At 42.0% G+C, this 25685-nt stretch overlaps 1 protein-coding gene across 2 annotated transcripts in view; it reads right to left on the reverse strand.

Annotated features, from left to right (window-relative positions):
* Positions 1-1290: 1290 nt before the first annotated feature.
* The window catches only part of CPEB3 (cytoplasmic polyadenylation element binding protein 3), a 91807-nt gene continuing 67412 nt past the window's right edge, over positions 1291-25685 (reverse strand). For both annotated transcript variants that reach the window (XM_075258755.1, XM_075258756.1), the window contains 4 exons: positions 17566-17684; positions 16230-16344; positions 7877-8058; positions 1291-2370 (listed from right to left, as the gene is read on the reverse strand). In XM_075258755.1, coding sequence (XP_075114856.1) covers positions 2143-2370; positions 7877-8058; positions 16230-16344; positions 17566-17684 — 644 coding nt within the window. In that variant the 3' untranslated portion in view covers positions 1291-2142. The remainder of the gene's footprint in view (positions 2371-7876; positions 8059-16229; positions 16345-17565; positions 17685-25685) is intronic.

Genomic DNA, 25685 nt, shown 5'->3' on the forward strand with positions numbered 1-25685 from the left:
AAAGTTACCATAGCTTCCATTAGCTTTAAAAGGATATGTAAATATGAATTATAGGGGGCGCATTATTATGCAAGCCCAGCATATTTATTAGAATATAACAATCAAAAAGCAAAAAAGAAAAAAATATATATATATAAAAAAATAATTTTTTTTTTCCTCATCTAACATTCGCAACTGAACATATAAACAAATATATGGGAAAAAACAATAAATAATTTTAAACCCGTAAAGGATTTAATAAAATGCAGAAAAATCCTATCCGGGTCACAATAGAAGATAATGCTCTCTGTGCATAGACATGCCATCTTTTGCAGATAACTAGAAGTGTGAAGTCTTGGAATTCGGCAAAGGAGGGAAGGGATTGAATACTTTACTACTATCTGCAGAACATACCAGCCATGTGCTAAGTAAAATGCCCTTAGCAGGACTCAAATCTTCAAGCTTCACAGGATACGTCTAAGATAACGTTGTCAGAAGAAAAAAAAAACAAAAAACGAACGTTACCCTTATTATATATTTTCAAGGTGGACATTTCTTTTAGCATCACTTGTGCCTAGCGTGTAAGCTCCACAGATAATAAAACTTTTTTTTTTTGGTAGTGTCTGAAGAATTGTAATGATTAGTGTGTAAAACCTGGGCTATAACAGGTATTTAAAAAAAATATATATATATTCACAGAAAAAAAAAAAAGATTTAAAAAAAAAAAAAATAAATAAAAAAAAAAAACACGACAGATATAAAAAAAGGGGGTGTAACTAAGAAATAACTAACAAGCTGTCAGATATACACAGAGGCTTTAAGTTACATCTGATCACAGTACATGACAAATCACTTTACTACATAAAATAAATTGCACAATATAACAGAGCACCGCTTTTTTTTTTTTTTAATGACTACCAATTTTTTTTTCTCAGTTACTCATATCCTACATTGGTAGTTAAAAAAAAAAAAAAATATATCTGTAATTAACTGACCCCATTTATTTAGATGCATACTAGATAAACAGACGTGCCTTCCTCCAGTCATGATTTTGATACCTATACCTTATTTAGCATTACTTGTCTACTAAGTAGATGCTACGGTTGTTTCTGTGTCGTGATCAGGTTCTATATGATGTGCTATAGTATAGCATGCAGTAATCTGAATTATCAAACATGCATCGAAAAAAAATTGAAAAAAAAATGAAATAAAATTGAAAAAAAATAGTCGACCTTCCTCGGAAGTTCTTTATATCACTTTCCAGCAGCTCTTAACTTCATTGTAATTATACATTATTTATAGAAGTTTTTGTTGTTTTAATATTTTTATTTAATTTTTAATCACAGATACCCTAGCCTGAATAGAGTATTCTGGTATTATCAATACCATTTTAATAGCAGCAAAAGCTATTGCAGCATACATTTACATAACACTAAAAAGGTCTACCTTCCAAACCCAGCCTGTTCAGTAAAAAAACAAAACAAAAAAACCAAACACATAAAAAAGGGGGAAAAAAAAAAATATAAATCTGATTCACGGTATAGAAGATATCATTTCTCTAACATAAGCTTATTACAAAAGACATGGTTCTTAAATACCAAGCTAAGGACGATGTAAGTTCATCTGGTTTCTTATACTGAATTGCACAAGGTTATGGCATAAGACTGATGTTGCAGTATTTTTTTGTTGTTGTTGTTGCTTTTGCTACATTTTCCACATATGACTTATGAGACCTTTGGTAAGACGTCTTCTATGGGTGAGGAGGATATAAATTGTGAATCAGATACTTAAGTGCATGCTCCAGTTTATATGAGAAATTCTTCACCGCACCCACGACAATCTGGAAGGGAGAGGAACTTGTACCGGTACATGAGATGTCTCTACTGACAACATGTCTGTGAAGGAAAGTAAGGTACCAAACAGATGTTTTTCTTGTTTTTTTTTTCTTTCTATATATAGAGATATATAAATCAAAGTGCAAAATTGAGAACAGTTACACTCTGCAGGTTTGCATGATACTGGACACTAAGTTCAGTAAGGTGGCTGTAAATAACATTTATAAAACAAAAAACATAAAGAGCGATTTTATTCTTAGATCTGAGGAGGAAGGGACATCAATGGTTTCCATGACCCTCGACCTCCTACCGGTGACATGTACAACGCTCAGCTCCAGCGAAAGGGAACGTGACGTGGCCGATCGCCTCCCTCCTTCACCAGTGGTTTGTGGAACTCCCGGCCAGCGCGGGAATGGATGCTGGCCCAGCAGTACTCGCAATAATACTGCAGACAGGTGACGTTGGCGCAGAAGAAGGGCGCGAACTTCCCACCGCAACGTGTGCCCTGGCATTCATCGCACATCTGATCGTCCAACACATATGGCTTCACTTCCACCTGGAAAATGAGAGATGGGAATTACAGAGCATGGAGCGAAGTAATAAAAAAAAGAATATAGAAAGAGTAAAGGCCATTTGGGGAAAGTATCACCGAGCGACTACAAAAATTCTCGCTACCTGTAGAGACTAAACAGGTCCCAATTCCTTATAAGTCCAGTAACACGAATTACGATCCTCCGATCCATCGGGGTCCCGGAAATCTTGATGGTAAGAATAGTATAAGCCTGCCGTTATTACACCGGAAATCTGACGCGCCCCATTATTAGTTAATAGGATCCACTGACAACTGGCTTTGCTAAGACAGTCATTACATCAGTGTGAACAGAGTTTCAAAACTCGGTCGCAACAGTTTTATATAGTGTTCTTGACAATTTCCCATAGATTTCTATAAAATTGAAAAAAAGATGGTAAAAAAAAATCCAAGTAGCATAGACTTTAGAAGGTCTGTCCTTTAATATGATGTATTTGTTTTCCTGATACAAAGCTCCAAATCCCCTGCATGAATCTGCAGCCACCACTAGGTGGAGTTTACCAGGTAGGAGTTCATGAAAGTGACTGGGACTTATTAATTAACAACCTATCCTTAGAATAGGTCATTAATTGACAATCTTTGGGGGTCTGACAACTGAACCTCCACCCCCCTACAAATCAGTGGTTTGACATGGCGCTACCGACAGCCACTTCTGCTACTCAGACCATGCCGCCGGCCATTTTTGGGTAGCCGCTCTTGCAGTTCAATACAGGAGCCGGCCGGCAGCCATTTTGGGGTGGCCTCTCTATGCTCATGTATAGAACTACAAGAGCAAGAGAAGCCAGAAGAGGCGGAGTTGCTGCAGAAGAAGGAGGCGGCGCAGGAAAGAGCTCTCGGCCAGCAATGGGGATGCGCTCATCGGCCTTTCAGCGCTGGGGCCCGCCCTCATTGCTGCGGAGAGCTCATTTGCATACCGGTTAAAACCGGTATTTCTACGGAACGGCGCGGCGGAGACCACGTCTAAAAGGTAGGAGACGAATAGCCTTTCTTAAGGCTATTCCGACGTGTTCATAAGAGAAAAAAAAAAAAAAAAAAAGTAGTTTAATGGTAGAATCCCATTAAACAGCACTGGAGGAGTCCCCATTGCTGAGAGAGAACTTTCCAGCGCCGCCTCCATCTTCTTCTGGAACGCCCTCTCCCTGTGTCTTCTTCCATCTTGGGTTTCAGTCTTCTAGGCATACACAGTCGGCTTTGCCATCGGGCCTCAGGCAGAGCAGATGGTGTAAGCGGCCATTTTCTTGTGGCCACAGGATATGCGCAGTTGGCTCTGCCCGAGGCCCGATGGCAGAGCCAACTGCACATGCCTAGAAGATTGAAACCCAGAACGGAAGAAGACACATGGAGAGGCCGTTCCAGAAGAAGACGGAGGCGTCACTGGAGAGTTCTTTTGCAGCATTGGGGACACCCCCAGTGCTGCGATAGAACTCATTTGCATACTGAAGAAAACCAAGATTTCTACCGAACGGTGGCACGGAGAAGTCATCTGAAGGTAGGAGAAGAATAGCCTTTTTTTAAGGCTATTCCTACGTGTCAGCCAGAAAAATAGGGTATCAAATGATAGGATCCCTTTAATCGATGAGATATCCTAATAAGTTCCCTAGGCTCCCTCTAGTGGAGCGAGTGGGCAGTTAAAATGTCATATTTAAACTATTATTCCTTTGCAGAGGATTTGGAGCGCTGTATAAGATAAAACAAAAGCTTGGCTAAATTTAAAGATATATTACAAAATGGATCAGAACAAAATGTTGGACTTGGAGGACTTGTCACCACGTCTGCTTTAGTAAATACATGTATTTCTTATGAAATAAGAATTCTGAAAAATCTTTCCCTAGAACTCTACATTCTGCCATTCCTCTGTTACACCTCCTACAAATTTATTAGTCATTTCCTATATTGAAGGGGGGTGTAGACTATGTAGGGACACTCCCCCACAGCAGGAAGCACACTCTAGGAAGAATAACAGAGGAGCTGAACCTATAGTTCTAAGGAAAGATTCTGTAGAATTGTGGTTTCCTGGGAAATAGACATATTTACTAAGACAGAAGTGAAGGCGAGATTTTTCATTGGTGACCAGAAGGACAACAGACCCCACTTTACTATTTATTTTCCAATAACTATAAAGGGGTGATGGGCAGATTGATCGACAGCCTGTGACCAAACAGTCAGCCTTGAAGCACGGGGGTTAAAAGGGGCCGGGATGCGCTTGGCTGGACTTGAAGTGAGCGATGTTGGCAGTATCGGAGCTAATGATCTGGCAGTCGAGCGCTCCAGTTCTTTTGGGAAAGGAAACGGCAAGCGAGCCGCGCGACTCCTCAATACAGGCTCTTAATTCTGAGGCGTGTGCTGCTGCGGTTGATATTTTAGGCAGATTAGCAACCACAATAAAATGTGCGAGCTTAAGACTTGGAATGGAGGAGCTGTAGGAAAAATAACATTCATTTCTGCACAAGCGATTTTCAAGTAACTGGCAGATGGAAAAGAAGATGTTCTGCTGAATAGAATAACACCGCCACACGCTCCTAGAAGCGAGGCCATAAGAGGTCATCTCCCCAGGAAGCTTTAGATATACCTTATATTAAAGTGCCTTTAAAGGGAAGGTCTCACCAGAAGATAACCTATTTTTGAAATCAAGGTTTTACATGTCTATTTTTAAAGAATTCTTCCTTTTTTCTTTTCTTTTTTTTTTTTTTTTAATTTTCCATGCCATATCTATAATGTGTACCATATCCAGCAATTTTCACTCAAGCCATTAAGACTAATAGACTGACACTTGCCAATTCAGTTTTTTTTCTTGTAGATTTTACCTCATTTATATCATAGTCATTATTACAATAGATGTTAACACCTCTATAAAGGACACCACTTACCCTTAGATACGGTCACAGCTTATCTCCTCCCCCTCCCCACACAGAGCATGCCTAGAAAACTCTCCTACAGACCTCAGTCAGCTCCAGACTACTACTGCCTACGATCATGACTATGCTGTAAAGCATATCATGAAATGCTGTTTACACAGCCGTGAAGCTCAGGCAAGATGGCTGACCTCATAATCATGCACAGAAAATAGAATGAAAAACCGACAATGAAAATTAAAAAAATAAATAAATAAAATGTGATTTTACCATGTGCTTTTAAAAAGGATAATATATCCCCTTTAAGTTAGATGCTCCCACCTACCTTGTGCCATATATATGAGAGGTTCATTATGTAATGGCAGGACAAATGGGTCAAAGGGCAATTTCAGCCTCTGCAATCTCTATTCCTAACAGCAGGAATGGAGGAGCTCAGGGAGCCCCATGATATTAAGACCTTACAGATTCTCTTTCAGTGACTTAGTTCCATCAGTTCTGCCCTCGTCTGAATCATTCCTTCCACAGAAGTGGGCCGTGATGTGTCGTCACAATCATGACAAAGGTTTTCAAATCATACGTGGCAGTATACCAGAGAGTTGTTAAAGGGGTTGTCCAGTTATGGACACTTATCCCCTATCCACAGGAAGTGCGCTTGCACGACTGGCACTCTATTCACTTGTTTGGGGTTGCCCTAAGTCCACAGCCCCATAGTAGTGAAAGTGTCGGGAAAGGGTTAAGGAACTGCAGAAATGTGAATAAATCCCCAACACATTCACATAACCCATATATACGGTTATCGCGTGAGCGCACTGGAGCTCAATTCACAGGGAGTTCTTAGGGGAATTTTTCAGTCCCCTGTTTTCCTGATCACTAGTGGACCCAATGATGGGGCCCCCAGCGAGCAGAAACTTATCCCCTGTCCTGCAGATAGCAAGTTAAAAGTTAGTTTTAACCCCTTCCCGACATCCGCCCGCGTGTTTAACTATGATGGCCGCCCAGAAGCCGGTTGGCTGACATAGCCGCTGGGTGTCCACTGTTTTATATTGCCCGCACCAATCGGGGGCATTAACCCCTCCAGCACATCAGTCAAAATCAAAAGTGCCAAACTGCCGGTTTTTTTTCCACCGTTTTGCCTCTGATAAAAAATTTGAATAAAAAGTGATCAAAGCAAAAGCAATACTCCAAAATTCTATAACTAAAAAGTACACTCCACCCTGCATAAAAAGACCCTATGCATCCCCGAACATGGAAGTATAAAACCATTTTGGATTTTTGTTAAAGGGATCCTATTATTGGATACCCTTTTTTTTTTTACTAAAACAGGAATAGCCTTAAGAAAGGCTATTCTTCTCCACGCTGCCATTCGGTAGAAATCAGTGTTTTCTTCGGTATGCAAATGAGTTCTCTTGCAGCACGGGGGGCGGGCCCTAGGCTGCGAGAGAAATCTCCAGCACCGCCTCCATCTTCTTCTGGAATGGCCTTTCCCCTGTGTCTTCTTCCGTCCTGGGTTTCAATCTTCTACGTATGCGCAGTCGGCTCTGCCATCGGGCCTCAGGCAGAGCAGACTGTATGTGCCACGGTCACAAGAAAATGGTCACTTACACAGTAAGCTATGTAAGCGGCCATTTTCTTGTGGCCAATTACACGGTAAACTGGTGTAAGCGGCCATTTTCTTGTGGCTGTGGCGCATGCGCAGTCAGCTCTGCCTGAGGCCTGATGGCACAGCCGACTGTGCATACCTAGAAGATTGAAACCCAGGACGGATGACACAGGGAGAGGCCGTCCCAGAAGAAGATGGAGGCGGTGCTGGAGAGTTCTCTCGCAGCATTGGGGACACACCCAGTGCAATTTGAGCACTGGGGACCACCCCTAGTGCTGTGAAAGAACTCATTTGTATACCGAAGAAAACCCGGATTTCTACCGAGTGGCGGCGCAGAGAAGACATCTAAAAGGTATCCCCTGAATAGTAACAAAACATAGAATACAGGGGACATGTCATTTTGGCTGCACAATGAACGTCGTAAAACCGAAGTCCATAAGAAAATCATACAAATGCATTTTTTTCTGAAAATTCACCCCATTCTGAATTTTTTTTCCAGCTACATTATACAGAACAATTAATGGTAGCATCATGAAGAACAATTTGTCTCGTAAAGATTAAGACCTCATATGGCTCAGAGTGGAAAAATAAAAAAAGTTATGGGGTTTGGAAGGAAGTAAGTCAAAAATGAAAAACAAATCGAAATATGCCATTGTCGGGAAGGGGTTAAGGACCTGCAGAAATGTGAATAAATTCCCAACACATTCACATAACCCATATATACGGTTATCATAGGGTATTTCCAAAATGGTTTTTATTTTCTAATATAATTATTTACAGCCTAGGCTTAGGATAGACCATAAATATCTGATCAGTGGAGGGCTGACAACTGGGCCCCATGCAGATCAGCTGTTCACAGGCCCTTCAGGACTGAGTACTATACAGTGCACAGAGCCATAACCAATAGGCTCCGTCCATGGTATAGTGGCCAATCCCTGGTACTGCAGCTCGGCTCCCAATGACTTCAGTCACCCCTCCACTATCAGATATTTAAAGCTAAAAGAAAGTCAATCATTCTTACCCGCTTGTCAATATCATTGTGCTGCAGCTGAACAAAGCGGGCACTGATGGCGGCTATGTAGCTCTGTTGATTTGAAAATGCCACCCGCCCGGCACCTTTAGGGTACTTCAATTCAGGATCGGTATCAATGCCAGCATAGCACACGCCGCCGTACAGACGATCCATGATCATAGCCAGTTCAACTAGAGAGAAAAATACAAGAAAACAATTATAGGACAAGAAAACAAACAATAGCGCCCTCTGAAGGACAGGTGCTAGTATTCCACTGTTATTAATATGCGGCTTTTTTTTTTTTCCTTCATAGAAATTTTTGCACAAATTCCCAAAATACAAAAGTTAAACAAAAGTGCTGACCGTGAATATTCGTAACGGATTCTCTAGCAAATAGCCTATGAGCCTTGGCCGTGTTTTGACGGTATTTGTCGGTACACAATTTTTTCTCTCTCTTTAAATCATTGATCCATTCACTTAGTATCATAATGCTCACAAAAATATAGAAAATATTGTATTTATTACTTCCCATCTATTAAAGGCTATATATGTGTTTTAGTGACCGTTCACCCATTCATTTCCAGCTAAAACTATAATACCCAGCATCCACTATAGGATTTACAAATCTGTAAAAATTCATTGATTCCTCGCTCCGTTCAATGCTCATGTAAACAAGGAAGTTTGCCACTTGCCTCTTCCAAATTCTGGATTTTTATTGCTACATCAATAATGACAGAAAACAATTCACGCCGGCTGCCAATGTTAAATGAGGCAGGATATGAAAGCAGTTTTATAGCAAAAACCCTGTTTTGTTGATTTTTAGATTTAGCTGCGGAAAAAACACAAGTCTTTATTATACCCCAGAGGCCTATAATACCTAATATGCTAAAATCTGCTGTACATAGCGGAGCTTGGAGAGGTTGTGTTTGGCCATACAGGTAGAGTGTCGGCCAAAGTGGTTAAACAAGTTTTTATCTGCTAAAATGCATAAAGTCTTTTGCTGTAGAGAGATCCCTATAACATCAGTCTGGCTGCATAGTTTGCAGCACCCCCATAACTGCACTATGGATGTATATAGTCTGAAGCACCTCCTATGACAGCAGTCTGGATGTATATAGTCTGCAGCACCCCTATAATAGCACTCTGCTTTTATAGCGAGTGCTGCAGACTATATACACCCAGTCTGGATGTACAGTCCTATGAAAAAGTTTGGGCACCCCTATTAATCTTAATCATTTTTAGTTCTAAATATTTTGGTGTTTGCAGCAGCCATTTCAGTTTGATATATCTAATAACTGATGGACACAGTAATATTTCAGGGTTGAAATGAGGTTTATTGTACTAACAGAAAATGTGCAATATGCATTAAACCAAAATTTGACCGGTGCAAAAGTATGGGCACCTCAACAGAAAAGTGACATTAATATTTAGTAGATCCTCCTTTTGCCTCTAGTCGCTTCCTGTAGCTTTTAATCAGTTCCTGGATCCTGGATGAAGGTATTTTGGACCATTCCTCTTTACGAAACAATTCAAGTTCAGTTAAGTTTGATGGTCGCCGAGCATGGACAGCCCGCTCTCAAATGATCTGAAAACAAAGATTGTTCAACATAGTTGTTCAGGGGAAGGATACAAAAAGTTGTCTCAGAGATTTAACCTGTCAGTTTCCACTGTGAGGAACATAGTAAGGAAATGGAAGACCACAGCGACAGTTCTTGTTAAGCCCAGAAGTGGCAGGCCAAGAAAAATATCAGAAAGGCAGTGAAGGCGAATGGTGAGAACAGTCAAGGACAATCCACAGACCACCTCCAAAGAGCTGCAGCATCATCTTGCTGCAGATGGTGTCACTGTGCATCGGTCAACAATACAGCCCACTTTGCACAAGGAGAAGCTGTATAAGAGAGTGATGAGAAAGAAACTGTTTCTGCAAGCACGCCACAAACAGAGTCGTTAGAGGTATGCAAAAGCACATTTGGACAAGCCAGCTTCATTTTGGAAGAAGGTCCTGTGGATTGATGAAACAAAGATTGAGTTGTTTGGTCATACAAAAAGGCGTTATGCATGGCATCCAAAAAAACCAGCATTCCAAGAAAAACACTTGCTACCCACTGTAAAATTTGGTGGAGGTTCCATCATGCTTTGGGGCTGTGTGGCCAATGCCGGGATCGGGAATCTTGTTAAAGTTGAGGGTCGCATGGATTCCACTGAGTATCAGCAGATTCTTGAGAATAATGTTCAAGAATCAGTGATGAAGTTGAAGTTACGCCAGGGATGGATATTTCAGCAAGACAATGATCCAAAACACCGCTCCAAATCGACTCAGGCAGAGGAACAATTACAATGTTCTAGAATGGCCATCCCAGTCCCCAGACCTGAATATCATTGAACATCTGTGGGATGATTTGAGAGCGGGCTGTCCATGCTCGGCGACCATCAAACTTAACTGAACTTGAATTGTTTTGTAAAGAGGAATGGTCCAAAATACCTTCATCCAGGATCCAGGAACTGATTAAAAGCTACAGGAAGCGACTAGAGGCTGTTATCTTTGCAAAAGGAGGATCTATGAAATATTAATGTCACTTTTCTGTTGAGGTGCCTATACTTTTGCAACGGTCAAATTTTGGTTTACTGCATATTGCACATTTTCTGTTAGTACAATAAACGTAATTTCAATCCTGAAATATTACTGTGACCATCAGTTATTAGATATATCAAACTGAAATGGCTGCTGCAAACACCAAAATATTTAGAACTAAAAATGATTAAGATTAATAGGGGTGCCCAAACTTTTTCATAGGACTGTATATAGTCCGCAGCATCCCCTATCACAGCACTCTGGGTGTATATAGTCTGCAGAACCCCCTATAACAGCAGTCTGGATGTATATAGTCCTAATCAGCTAGTAAGCCTTGTGGAGAGGTACCAGGCAACAGAAAACCTGTTGCAAAATCGTCCACTGCCCGTCCTTAAAAAGCTGCTCTGTCTACAAGTAAGGTTGTACCTTGTACCTTCGAGGAATCAAAGAGTGAGTGGGCGAGCCCTATTGTGTTAGTCTCTAATCCGGATGGGACCCTCCAGTTTTGCAATGACTTTTGACGCCTAAATGAGGTATCCAAGTTTGACGCATATCCAATGCCACGCGTGGATGAATTAATCGAGAAGTTAGGACGGGCTCGTTAGGCGTCAACCATTGATCTAATGAAGGGATATTGGCAAATACCCTTGACTCAGACAGTCAAGGAGAAGACAGCATTCATTACCCCAAAGGGCTTATTCCAGTACCGAGACATGCCGTTCGAGTTGCACAGAGCCCCAGCAACTTTCCAGTGCTTCATGCACATTGTCCTAAAATCCCACTTGAAACATGCATCTGTCTATCTGGACGACATCGTGATTTTTAGTGAAGATTGAGAGAGTCACCTCACAAAAGGTACAAGCCGTCCTAGACTCCCGCAGGACTAACAGCGGGCCCGAAGAAATGTGCCCTTGGACTCGAAGAAGTCCCTTACCTGGGATACGTGATTGGCAGAGGTGTGATAAAGCCACAACTCAGTAAAGTAGAAGCAATCCAGAAGTGGCCCCAGCCTTTCACTAAGAAACAGGTGAGAGTCTCTCTTGGACTCGTCTGATACTACCGACTGTTTATTCCGAATTTTGCCAGTATTGCTAACCCACTGACGGACCTGGTAAAGGGAAGCAAATCTGGCTCCGTTGTCTGGACCGCTGAAGCTGAAAAGGCCTTCCAGGAGCTAAAGGTTGCTCTATGTTGTCAATACTGATCAATCTGGATTTCAAAAAGGAGAAGGTCCGCGGAGAAGAACATCCGGTGATCTATTTAAGTGGAAAACTTAAGACCGCCGAGAAGAACTATAGTATAGTTGTACGAGAGTGCCTGGCAATCAAATTGAAGTCTTACGGTACTATCTCATGGGACGACACTTCATGTTGGTTACTGAGCATTCCCCTCTCACTTGGATGGCTCGCAATAAAGAAAGAAATGCCAGAGTCACCCATTGTTTTTTGACTGTGCAAGAATACGAATTTACGATAGAGCACAGAGCCAACAGACTCCAGGGAAATTTGGATGCATTATTCCGAACATACTGCGGCAGTGCAGAGGTAGCTGCTGTTGTCTGACCCCACAGGCTCGAACAAAGGAGGGGGGAGTATGTAAGGTGGAGAAAGGTATAGTCTGGGAGAATCACTATATTTCCCCAAGGTTGTTGCTGTATGCTCAGGCATTTAGTTTTTAGGTCTTGGACTGGAGTAGGAGTTCAGCCAGTCCTAAAGGGCAGTCCACTCTAAGCTTGAGAACAAACCAGCAGGGGAATGTAAGTGGCACAAGTTTGCTGTTTAGTAGGAGAGAGACTGAAACGACCAGTGTGAGAAAAATCTGCTACAGAGGAAGCTGCTAAGAGCTGGGTATGTGTACCCCAAGTTCACTTGCACATTTTGTTTGTTAGGAGGCCAGCGATAGGCAGACCCCTGGTTAGTAAGGGACTGAACTGTTTAGTTAGCTGCCGGAGAGGCGTAGGACTTTTATTTTCCTTTGTTTGACATTCAGAGCAGCATAAAACTGTACACATAACCCTGTGTGCTACAATAAAGACTGATTTGCAAAAGAAAACCAGAGCTTCTGATTCCCCGTACACCACAGTGTATATAGTCTGCAGCACCCCCTATGACAGCAGTCTGGATGTATAGTCTGCAGCACACCCTATAACATTATTATTATTGTTTATTTATATGGCACCATTAATTCCATGGTGCTTTACATTTGAGGGTTCACATAAAGTACACAAAATAAACAAACAGATATAATACTAACAATGACCCACTGGCACAGTGGGGTAGAGGGCCCTGCTGCGAGGGCTTACAATCTATGGGGGAAGAGGGATAGAGAAAGAAGGTGAGAGGAGAGACTGTTCAGATGGCAATGTGGTGATAGTGTTATTGGGGGTTGTAGGCCTTCCTGAATAGGGGAGTCTTCAGGGCCTTCTTGAAGCCTGTGATTGTGGGGGTCAGTCTTATGTTTCTTGGTAAGGAGTTCCAGAGTATGGGGGATGCACGAGAGAAATCTTGGAGACTGTTGTGTGAGGAGCGGATGAGAGCAGAGCGGAGTAGGAGGTTTTTGGAGGATCTGAGGTTATGTGTGGGCAGGTAGCGGGAGATTAGGTCTGAGATATATGGAGGGGACAGGTTGTGGATGGCTTTGAATGTTAACGTTAGTAGCTTGAACTCAATTCGCTGGGCAACGGGCAGCCAGTGAAGGGATTGGCAGAGGGGAGCAGCCGATGAAGAACGGGGGGTGGCGAGGTGAATTAAGCGAGCAGCAAAGTTTAAGGTGGACTGGAGGGGGGCGAGGGAGTTTGCTGGGAGTCCAAGGAGAAGGGTGTTGGAGTAATCTAAGCAGGAGATTATGAGGGCATGGACTAGCGTCCTAGCAGTTTCTGTAGTGAGGAAGGAGCAGACTCAATGGATGTTTGAGGAGGCTGCAGTTAGTGTTGAGGCTTTGAACGTGCGACTTGAATGATAGGTCGGGGTCCAGGGTTATCCCAAGGCATTGGACACATGGGACAGGGGTAAGTGTGGTTCAGCTATGTTTGATAAATGGGTCAAGTATAGGGGCCGTACGGGACAGGGCAAAGATTATGAACTCCGTTTTCTCCATGTTGAGTTTGAGAAAGCGGGAGGAGAGAAAGGAGGCTACAGTTGCTAAACAATCAGGAACTTTGGCCAGCAGGGAGGTAATGTCTGGTCCAGAGAGGTTTATTTGGGTGTCATCAGCATAGCAATGGTATTGAAAACCATGAGATTCTATGAGTTGGCCCAGGCCAAGGGTGTAGATGGAGAAAAGGAGGAGTCCTAGGATGGAGCCTTGGGGGAAACCTACAAAAAGAGGGCATGGTGAGGAGGTGGTGTGCAAGTGGGAGACGCTGAATGTGTGGTCGGTGAGGTATAAGGAGATCCAGGAAAGGGCTAGGTCTGAGATACCAAAAGATGAGAGAGTTTCTAACAAGTTGACTGTGTCAAAGGCAGAGGAGAGGTCAAGGAGGAGGAGGACAGAATAATGGCGCTTGGCAGGTCATTAGTGACTTTTGTTAGGGCAGTTTCAGTGGAGTGACGGGGTCTCAAGTCTGACTGAAGTCTGTCAAAGAGCAGGTTGGACGAGAGACAGGAGGAGAGTTCTGAGTGGCCGTGTTGCTTAAGAAGTTTTGAGGCGTACGGGAGCAGTGAGATGGGACGATACTTGGCTGAAGAGGACAGGTTGAGGGGTGGTTTCTTAAGTATAGGTGTGACAGTGGCGTGTTTGAAGGCGAAAAGGAAGGACCATTGGTCAGGGATAGGTTGAAGAGATGGGTTAGGGCTGGAGTGATGACTGAGTTTGGGGATGAGATATGACTGGATAGGGTCAAGCACGCAGGAGGTTAGATGGGATTTTGAGATTAGGGAGGAGAGTTTTCGTCAGTGATGGTGGAGAAACAGGTTAAGGATGAGGAGCAGCGAGCAGTTGGGTAGAGTACTCTGGCTGTATATAGTCTGCAGCACCCCCTATAACAGCAGTCTGGATGCACAGTCTGAATATACCCCTTACGAAAGCAGTCTAGATAGTCCAAAGCTCCACCTGTAACAGCAGCTGGGCTATCTAGTCCTGCACTCCCAATGTAACAGTAGTCTCAATGTATAGCCTAGCATATAACTGCAGTCTGTCCGAGTAGTCTGGCGCCCTATAAACGGCAGGCTGGATCTATATTTGGAAGTGCATCAAATAAATGAAGATTGGCCGTGTAGTATGGACCTACCCCAATAGCAGCCATTAAACTGGACCTCTCCAATAAGCGAAATCTGGCTGTGTAGTCTGGACCTACCCCAATAACAGCAGTATGCTACACCTCCAATAAAAGCAGTGAGACTGTTTGTTCATGACAATTTAAAGTTATTACAGTGAGGAACCAACAGGCTATTTCTCATTGAAAGAATTCACTCCACATATGTCCCACATCCTAACAAACTACTTAGTTCGCGTATAAGGTGGTGATACAGATACATCAAATCCCCCAGGCTAAAATCAGCCATATAAAGAGACTAATGTTCGGAAATAAAATCATGCATATCAAAAATATAATCAAAATATGGTATGATTTTATTTCCGAACATTAGTCTCTTTATATGGCTGATTTTAGCCTGGGGGATTTGATGTATCTGTATCACCACCTTATACGCGAACTAAGTAGTTTGTTAGGATGTGGGACATATGTGGAGTGAATTCTTTCAATGAGAAATAGCCTGTTGGTTCCTCACTGTAATAACTTTAAATTGTCATGAACAACTGGTCTGTTACCATGCTTATTGACTCAGGACACATATGGAGGGTATTCTCTCTATGAGTAATGGTTTGCTAGTTTCATGCTATAGTGACAACATGTTGTGTAATACACTTTTTTGTCAAAAAAAAACATTTGAATGCTTTTTACTTATGTATATTTTATTGGTCTCTATTGGATTGCTTATTGCTGTTACTTCCCCCTCCCCCTTTTTTTGGGGGGGCTATTGTTCTTATTTTTATTTAGTTCATACACTTGAAAAAGGGCAGCTAGCCCGAAACGCGTTGTGTTTATATTTCCAAAATAAAGTGAAATTTTAAAAGACGACGGATTGAGCGCAGAGATCCTCTTTTTTGTCCGGTCCATCCTTGCCATTACCTACACCTAGAGTGACGTGGATCCCGCTGGCTCTCCCCTAGGGGCAAAAGACCTCCCCTTCATAAGTGGTCTATAAACTGTGAAAAACGGTTGTGTTTACAACCTTCCAAGGTGAGCAACTTTTTTGTCTTATTGACCTCCTTACTATACGGTACTTCACTATGTGCAGCTCGGTGCTGTTCTTTGTTTATCCGTATGGACCAAACTTAAGGATAGGCCATCAATTTCATAAAAGTGAATATCACCTTTAAGTTGTGATAAGATATGTTGAACAGAATGGTAATAGATTTTTTTTTTTTACTGACAACGTAGTTTAGTATCCAGGGAGGACTTCAAGGGCATTGCCATCTACCTGGATGACAGGTTAAAAAAAAAATCTTGCATAACATGGTCCAAGACTTACAAGTTGAAGGAAGCAGAGAGGTATATTTGGGTAGCTTTTCTAGTGCACCTGGCGGTCCAGGCCTTCAGCCCCAAGAATGTCAAGATATGACAAGTATCTGAAGATGATCCAGTAATTGTATTTTACCAGGACCACCGTAGAGGAACTGGGGACTGAGCCCCTAAAAAGCTCTAAAGTTGCAAAAGATATTCCAGAAAGAAAATCGGTTATCAGGCAGTCAGTATATTGGAAATTAATACAGGTCACAGGACCAGCTTACCAGCTCGCAAGGGTCGTGGCACACCTCCAACAAATATGGTTTTTCTTGGATCCAACGGTTGAGAGCCATCCATTACAAAGTCACTATCGCTCAGATTCCAGGGTCTAATCTGGACCTACATGGAACAAGTACATCATATTTTGTAATTGTGAAGTTAGCATTAGTAAGCCTCACACAGATCTCCAACAAGCAATATCCTAGACTGTGTGCAGCAACAACCATGCAGCCATTTGGGTGCTTAGATATAGACTTCTTGTGATGATATATCATCTATAGAGATGCTACATCACTTGACCAATACACCGTCACTATGGGTAAACTGTCTGCAATGAAGTGTGCAGAGGGCAGCCAGGGTAGAAAGCAAAACTGGTAAAGAGGGAATGGTTTGAAGTAGGCATGGGCCATTCACATATGCTGCTAATTTTGAGGCAGATTCCCCCCCAAACATCAGAGTAAAATTGTGTCCTAATTCTGCCTACCATTGTATTCAATGGGAGGTAGAGATCACAGCAGGACACAAAAACCAATAAGCAGCCTACTCAATCTTGCCGTAGAGTCTGTGGCTCAGGCCAGCCCATTCATCTGGGCCAAATCACCACCAGAAAACCAATGCTCTACATCAGCTTAATTTACTTTACTTAGCCAAAGTAAAGAGTGGCTTTTGATGTGAAAGAATGGGCTAGTCCTTCACTATACAATGCAAATCACTGAATGGGCACCATCTAGTACATAAAGCAGCAGAACTGCCTAACCTAGCATCACCACAATACAGTGGACGGACTACATCTCTGCACCCATTACTAGAATAGGAGCAGAGACGACTTTGGTTCTATGTATACCTCTATAGTTTACGGTAGATCAGCTGATCAGTGCGGTGTCCGGGTATTGGACCCCTGCAGATCAGATACTGATGACTTATTCTGTCGTAAGGTCATAGGTATCAAACATGGTGGGGGGCCTGGAAAACCTCACACATCACATCTGATTCCTGGGTTGCACCTGCATGTGGACACTTTTTAACCCTTTTAATAAGTAAAGACTGTCCAAAGCAGTAAAGCCATTTATTTACTTTGAACATTTACTTATATCTATCACTCTGATCACATGAGGTCTGATTTCCATATATCACATGTGGACTCCCAGTTATGGAATACCATTGCAAACAAAGTGCCTACAGGACAAGGTGACTTGTTGCCAATGTAAACTGTAACCATGTTCATGCAATAGCGTTTAGAAACTGAAAGCAGGACTTTTCATAGGCAGCATGGTCAGACCCTAGACTCGGTGGAAGAGAAGTGTCTATTTTCTTGAAGTAGCTGAAATACAAGTTCCTTACAGGTTTGTCCTTGATGGTGGGGCTGGACACACACAGGTAAAGCTTGCCGTCTTCCTCTAAACAAGCGTCTATCAGAGCCTGCACGGAACTTTCCTCTTGAAAGAGCAGGAAGGCATAACCTTTAAAAAGAGCAAAAACAGCCACGTCAGGCACGGTCGTCATAACCACACCGCACTATTAATAGAACAATCCAATTTTCCAGTACATAAGCATTACCACTGATGCCCTCTGAGGAACAAATCCTTAACATAGCATAGAAAATACACACTACTTCACAACAGTGATTGCATCAAAATACTACACAAATATATACACACTTTAGTATACGTAATATTATACAGATACACTATACATACACATACATACATATGAATGATTCTGCCAACATTATGCAAAAATGGAGAGAGACTTCTTTATTGTAACCAGGAAGTGCACTTGAAAAAGACCCCTGTGAGAGAGTCGATATGCCTGGAGATGGGACATAAATATATACACAAACCCCCATCCACCCATATATATAATACATACATATGCAATACATTATACCGCTAATTCAATACATACAAGCATGCGCGCACACAAACACACACACACACACACACACACACACACACACACACACACACACACACACACACCAGTTTAACCTATAGAAGAAGTTCGGATTGCCTCATGAACGGTGATATTCACAAATGATAAGTAAAAACAATGGAAAAAATAAATAAATAAAAAAATCAATAAGAATTTTTTGTTGTTGTTTATGATAATTCAGGTAAAATAGTATACCAGGCACCAAAACTAACCAATTAGGGGCAGCCAGAGTCAGAGCACAGAATCACACCCCTTGTCTGTTCCTGCCAGACACCGCCCCTTCCTGCCTGACACCGCCCCATGACAATACAGAGACTAAATAGTATATCAGGCACCAAAACTAACAGCAATGATTGCTCAGGAGTGGTGGGGGGGCGAGGGGGGCTAGAGAAAAAACAAACAAAAAAAACCCCCAAAACAACTGAGCTGGAATCTGTAGAGCAGCAGCAGCTATTAGATGATTAAATGACTAGAGGTGGTGGAAGGTCCTCTATAAAGGTCATTACATGGCACAATTATGATTTGGAAGCCATTTTGGACAGGGTTTGACGCATTTTAGAGAAATGTTATTGTTTGCATAATGAAAAGTCCAGAATTTTCTATTATACCTTCTGTACCAATTCAAGGTTTTCTACACTTCTGCTTACTGTGAACACATCGACTTACTAATATGACAACAACTATACAACTCAAGAAAAAACAAAATAAACCACCACACACCTAACTAGAACAAAACAAAATCTAATGTCTCATGCTTGGCTTGGGCAGATGCATTTCTGTAGACGAGGAGAACACACGGGGAGCTGGCATTATCTAGTCACCTTGAGCACAATGACATGAGAATGCCAAGTGTCCCAGATGATGAGGCGCGCTCATTTACAGTCTGAAGACTCACAGGCTTAATGAGTCAAAAGAATGACATTAAAATACCATTTATGGACCCACACAGCCAGGTGTCCTTCATTTAGGAGTGAATTGTTCTTGTCGTGCACGAACCGGACAAAGGGAACATGAAAATGACAGTCACATCTCAATAAGACAAAAGGGACATTGTGTCCAATAGAAAACACAAACACACACAAAAAAATTGTGGCATGAAAGCATTGTCACGATTGAACACCAGACTATACAAACTGGCCATAAATAGAATAAAATAGACAATATCCTAGGACTAAACACCGGGACTTGCAAAGTCATGCCACAAAGATGGTAGTGTTCTCGCAGAAAGAAAATGGCAGTGACTAGAAATACCTACTTTCTGCCTCGTACTTTTACTGAAACCAGAGAAGCACAACTTGACATCTGAAAAATGTGCAACTGAGGATTCGCTTCAATGAGGAAAATCAGCAGCCTCGCGCTCAGAAAGGATTGTCAAAACTGCTCTGGAAATTGAAATGCTTCCGTCTAGAAAAAGGCCAATTTACTAAAGACGGGAGACAGAAATCTGGTCGGACAGGACATTAAACAGACTCTGAGGCGCGCACCAATAAGTATTACACTTAAAGACATGGTCGGACAGGTTTATCTACAGGGAAATGGAAGAGCCAGTTGTTAATGCCAGCAATGTGCGAGTCAAAGCAACATTTAAAGGGGTTGTGTGTGTGTGTGTGTGTGTGTGGGGGTCTTCTCCCAACTACCTCTTCCCAATTAGCTAAGTCATTCATCTGGGCCTATGCAGCACAGGAAAGCAGTGATAGAAAGCTGAAGCATCAGCATACCGTTGCGGCAATCCTGTACCCGAATACGGTGGCAGAAAATGAAGAATTTCTCTTTTTCCCGGTTGTGTGAACCGGGCCTTACAAGGCAGTCATTCAGATGCAGGCTATCCAAGTAGTGCAAGGATAGGGACTGTGGAGTCAGTAGGCCAAACCACTGACTCCAACTCCCTCATAAATAGACAACCGTGGTCAGATAGAAGGAGTACATGAGCTACTCCTATAGAGCAGCACTCACTTTTGGCTCATAGATGCGGTGGGCCTAAATGAAGAGATCCCATTTATGTATCAGGGTATATAGGGACAGGGGATGTTTTGGGGATTCAAATTCCAAAGAATAAACTTTATCTTTAACCTTCTTATTTTAAAAAAAGAAAAAAATTCAGTATGTTATTTAGAGGAAAAAAACAGCAAAATATAAAATCGAGATTTGTAACATTTAAAAAAAAAAAAAATCTATGATGACATTTCAGGTAATGTCAAACGGAAGTGTAAAAAGTCAAATGCTGCGTTGTCCTTCATCGTGTCTAATCCAGATGCAAACCAAATATCATGTCTTACAAGCTGCTTATATCCAAATCTGGCATCTGCTGCGGTTATAGGCTCACAAAGACTAAACATATGTGGCTGAACATATGGCCATGAAATGAGCGGTAACATTTAATTTTTCTAGCAAAACGGTCATAACAGAAGAGACAATGAGATGTTGGTATAAACAGCCATGTTATTACCTGCACCACATACTGGACTACTCCATCCCCTCCATCCATCGTTACATTTGTTGGTTCGATTAAACTCTCAAAATGGCCAGAAAAAGAGAACTTTCATGTGAAACTCGACAGTCTATTCTTGTTCTTAGAAAGGAAGGCTATTCCATGCGAGAAATTGCCAAGAAACTGAAGATTTCCTACAACGGTGTGTACTACTCCCTTCAGAGGACAAACAGGCTCTAACCAGAGTAGAAAGAGAAGTCGGAGGCCCCGCTGCACAACTGAGCAACAAGACAAGTACATTAGAGTCTCTAGTTTGAGAAACCAACGCCTCACAGGTCCTCAACTGGCAGCTTCATTAAATAGTACCAGCAAAATGCCAGTGTCAACATCTATAGTGAAGAGGCGACTCCGGGATGCCAGCCTTCAGGGCAGAGTGGCAAAGAAAAAGCCATATTTGAGACTGGCTAATAAAAGGAAAATATTAATATGGGCAAAAGAACACAGACATTGGACAGAGAAAGATTGGAAAAAAGTGTTATGGACAGACGAATCGAAGTTTGAGGTGTTTGGATTACACAGAAGAACATTTGTGAGACGCAGAACAACTGAAAAGTTGCTGGAAGACTCCTGAGGCCATCTGACAAGCATGGTGGAGTGAATGTGATGGTATGGGGTTGCTTTGGTGCTCGTAAAGTGGGAGATTTGTACAAGGTAAAAGGGATTTTGAATAAGGAATACCATCACTCCATTTTACAACGCCATGCCTACTGTGGAGAACACTTGATTGGATCCAATTTCATCCTACAACAGGACAATGACCCAAAGCCACCTCCAAATTATGCAAGCACTATTTAGGGAAGAATCCAGCAGCTGGCATTCTGCCTGTAATGGACCAGCGCAGTCATCAGATCTCAACCCCATTAAGCTGTTGCGGGAGCAGCTTGACCGTATGGTACGCAAAAAGTGCTCATCAAGCCAATTGAACTTGTGGGAGGGGCTTCTGGAAGCATTGGGTGAAATGTCTCCAGATTACCTCAGAAAATTAACAGCTAGAATGCCAAAGGTCTGCAAGGCTGGAATTGCTGCAAAGGGAGCATTCTGTGGCGAAAGTAAATTATTAAAAAAAAAATAAAAAAAAATTATTTCTAATCTTGTCAATGTCTTGATTATATTTTCTATTCATTTTGCAACTCACTTGATAAATAAAAGAGTGAGTTTTCATGGAAAAAAATAAATATTTATCGTCACAGTAGTACGTGACCTCCTTGCTGTCTGAAGCCACCCATACTGACCCAGATCTGGCAGCGATTTATTACCCGATTAGATATGCGGTGCTGCATGGACTGAAAACTAAACTTGACAACACAGACCCCAGGGAGGGAGTGTGCACACAGGCAATGTGTATATCCTGTGATTTCACTTCAGGTGAGAACAGAGAAGGAAGAGGTATACAGAGTGAGAGCAGGCAATTGCATCATGGGAAAGTAAAATAAAGCCAAGTAAAGAGTGCACAAAGGATTTAGCACTGCAGTGGATGAATTTAAAAATAATTTTTGGAAACTAGATAACCCCTTTAAGTTATTATCAGGTATAATTATGTGGTGATTAAAAGGAATAGGGTAGAGTTATTAAGACCGGCATGTAGTACTCCAGTCTTAATAACCATCTATGCTGGCATGAAACTAGTCGTACAGCTTAATTTTTTGCATCTTCGGATGTCCACGTACCAGAGACTGAACTCTACAACTATATCACAGCTCCTTCAACCTCTATGTAATGTATGTATCATGCTCACAATACGCCTGTAGAAGTGAAACAAACATCTCTGGTCTACAGGTTCAGGTGGCTGCAGTAAAGCAAATCTTTGAATGTTGTAAACAATAGCAAGGGACCATACTCATCTGCTTGGTGAACAGGAATGGCACCGTATTAGAATACCAGTATAATACAGAACATTTCTTTTTCATGGAGATACAAAATGGGCCCACAGACATCTAGTTCTCCAGTATTTGAGATCCATAGGACACACCAAAGTGAACAAGGCCTTAGCAAATTGTTGCATTCAGAGGATAAAACCTGGCACTGGAATGCACTGGCTAAAATGTGACAAGTACTGGTGTGAGGTGGTGCTGCAGGTACATCAAAATATTACGTAAACCCTCGACGTCCCGTTACCCATAATGCCCTGCTCTTCATCACTATAAACAGGAAACAGTACTGGGAGATGGAAAAGAAAAAAAAAAGGTCTGGCAGCTCCTCTCATTTTACAAAGTACAGCTGTCAAAACAGAATTTGGAATCCGCACATATATCTGAATGCATGAATGGAGACTTTCATAGTGGCGGGGGAAAGACGCCGCAGTCTAATTACTTTTATATTAATACAGGAAAACAGTTTGGATTTTTTCACCTTCCATTCACCACACAGCGCTGCGGCCTGTCGGCGTGCATTCCCGTAATGGTCCCCACTGCCCGCTGACTGCCTTCTCATTGTTTAACCAACAAGGAGTTAGTGAAATTGAAAAGAGAAGTCGCCCGCTGACAGCAATCTATGGCGGGCGCGGAGTGTATGTATGCCGTACAGCAGTAAATAGCACAAATGGATCTCCTAGCAGAGGTCCTAATTGATCCGCTGCCGTATGACAAGGCTATCCTTTCACACTCAAAGCTCCCCTTCATTTTAAAGGTACTTAAATGGCTTTCTGAAGGGATAATTGCCTGCGTTGTAGATGGAAGCTGTAAGCGAGAATGTATTATACGGGACTGTAATGTCCTAGAAGCCACCATGGCGCACAATGGAAGCAATTTTCCCTTGTCAAATTAGTTATAAGGACAACAATCACAAGTACCTACAGTATACATACATATATCTAGGTTTACACAGGCTAAGATAGATGTTCTATACTTACTGGCCCGCCTAGAATATCTACTAGAATCCCACAATCCTGGCAAAGCCAGCAAGTGTCCTGCATAGGGGGTAACCCCGAGAAGTCAGGAGAGCAGTGATTGGCTAGCTTCATTGCAGGGGCACTGGCTAGGGGTTTTCAGAGCATGGTCAGAGTATACAAGGGTGAGCCTAAGTGTTGGCCATACACAGACTTTAGATGGGTTAAACAAACACTTGTTGATTGGTCCTAAAACACCTAGTCCAACCCTACCACCGGCAACACACGCTTGTCTAGCCCAAGCAATGACAATAACAGACATGAAAGAAGATGTACAACGGACAACATGGCATTCTGTTCCAGTATCTGTCATTTTACTAAATGACAATGTTATTTATGGTGGAGGAACATGTCCCAACCCACAGAGGCCACAAACACAAGCCAGCCATAGGTGTAGCCCATACACAGTAGACTATCGTGGACAGACAGCCAAAAAGTTCCAACACAACCTATTTTGGATGTGACAAACTTCAGTTGATACTGTACATACATTTCATACTTGACCACAGTATGTTGCAAGACAAAACAATTGTTATATTTGGTTAAAGATATTATGGAAATTACCTAAATTTGGCTAAAAACCATTATCTGGGTTTTTGTTTTTTTTAATATATAGGCCAAGCAACAATACAAAACACTTCTTAGTGTATATCGTGTTTAAATTCAATAGAGTTTGTCTGATTTATTTTCAGAGGTTCTAGTTTTGTTGGTAAGTTCACCACCCCTCCCTGTGAGCATTTCAGCCAGCAAACAAAACATCACAGCAGAACATGATCTCAGATGTGGGATTAATTTATCATTTCATTTGCAGGGGAGTGAAGAGAAGGCAAGGGTACACAGAATGTGAGAGCGGGCAGATGAATCATGAGAAATGAAGTTCTGTACAGATTCACTGACTGTAAATAAGGCTAGGTTCAGACCTGCACCTGATCTCCGCTCAGGGATTCCATTTCCCATTCCACTTTAAAAATGCAAGCAGAACTTTTTATCTCCATATTTTTCTGGCGGAAATCCACCAGACCCATCATATTCTATGGGGTCCGCGGGTAACCACTTTTTTTTTTTTTTTAATAGTAGATTAGATTTTCGTCCGTGGGGTCCCCAGCGGACCCCATAAACAGAAACCCGAACGCAGGTATGAACCTCGCGTTACAGTGATACAAAGAACAGCAAGTAAAATAAAGCCAAACAAAGGGCGCCCAAGGGAGCAGTGAAGATTCAGAACTGCTGTGGATGCATTTGCAATAAGTTTTTGAAACTGGATAACCCCTTTAAGTACACATTAAAAATATCCATTAAAAAGTTGCAAATCAATTCATTGTCACGGACATCGTGAAAGAGTTTTCCAAGATTTTACTACCAATAACACTAAACTGCAGTTACCAGGCATGACCACTACACTTTATTTGGTGCTGTTCTTCCCATCTGGTACGTTGTGCCACCGCCTGGTGGGCGGCAGATATAATGGCAACAATTAGGGATTATTCACAAGTAGCAATTTTCTGCTGCAAAACCTCAAGATACAAAATGTGCACTTGTCATGGCATTTGCTGGAATTTCCAGTGAAAATCTGCAGCATAAATTCCCATGCTGTAAATTTTAAGGAAATACTGAGGGTCTCTTCAGGTGATGACATCAGTTCTCTTTGCAACCTGTTTTCTTCTATTCTTTGTAAAAAGAAAAAAAAAAAAAAAAAATTTAAAATAAAAAAATATATCTCTTATGAAATATTTAATGTACATGGTAAAGCACTTAGCGCCAATGTATTGCAGGCTTCCTGGCCCAGTGTAAAATATTTCCAGGTCTAAAGAGAGAGAGTTCAACAATTCAGTCCAGTAATAGAGCAGGAATGTGCGTTGCATTCCAGCATTTCATTACGAGCCGTCTTCTGCTCAAGCGTTTGCCTTACTAGATTATAAAACCCTTACAGTGACCTGTGCCAAGAAGTAACGTATTCAGGAGGCGCCTGCACGGACTATTCCATGGATGAAGTAGTCAGCGACCATATCAAAGACTACAATAACGGTAAAAGGAACCGAATAACAATTCTCTGCTGCAGTCCCTTACATAGCAACTATTTATTCTGTCATGGCACAAAGCAGTCAGTCCAAGCCGTAATGTAATCATCTAATTTTCTATCGTGTAAAATTTCTTACA

This window comes from Leptodactylus fuscus, chromosome 10, assembly GCF_031893055.1.
Source record: "Leptodactylus fuscus isolate aLepFus1 chromosome 10, aLepFus1.hap2, whole genome shotgun sequence".
In the NCBI taxonomy this organism is placed as follows: domain Eukaryota; kingdom Metazoa; phylum Chordata; class Amphibia; order Anura; family Leptodactylidae; genus Leptodactylus; species Leptodactylus fuscus.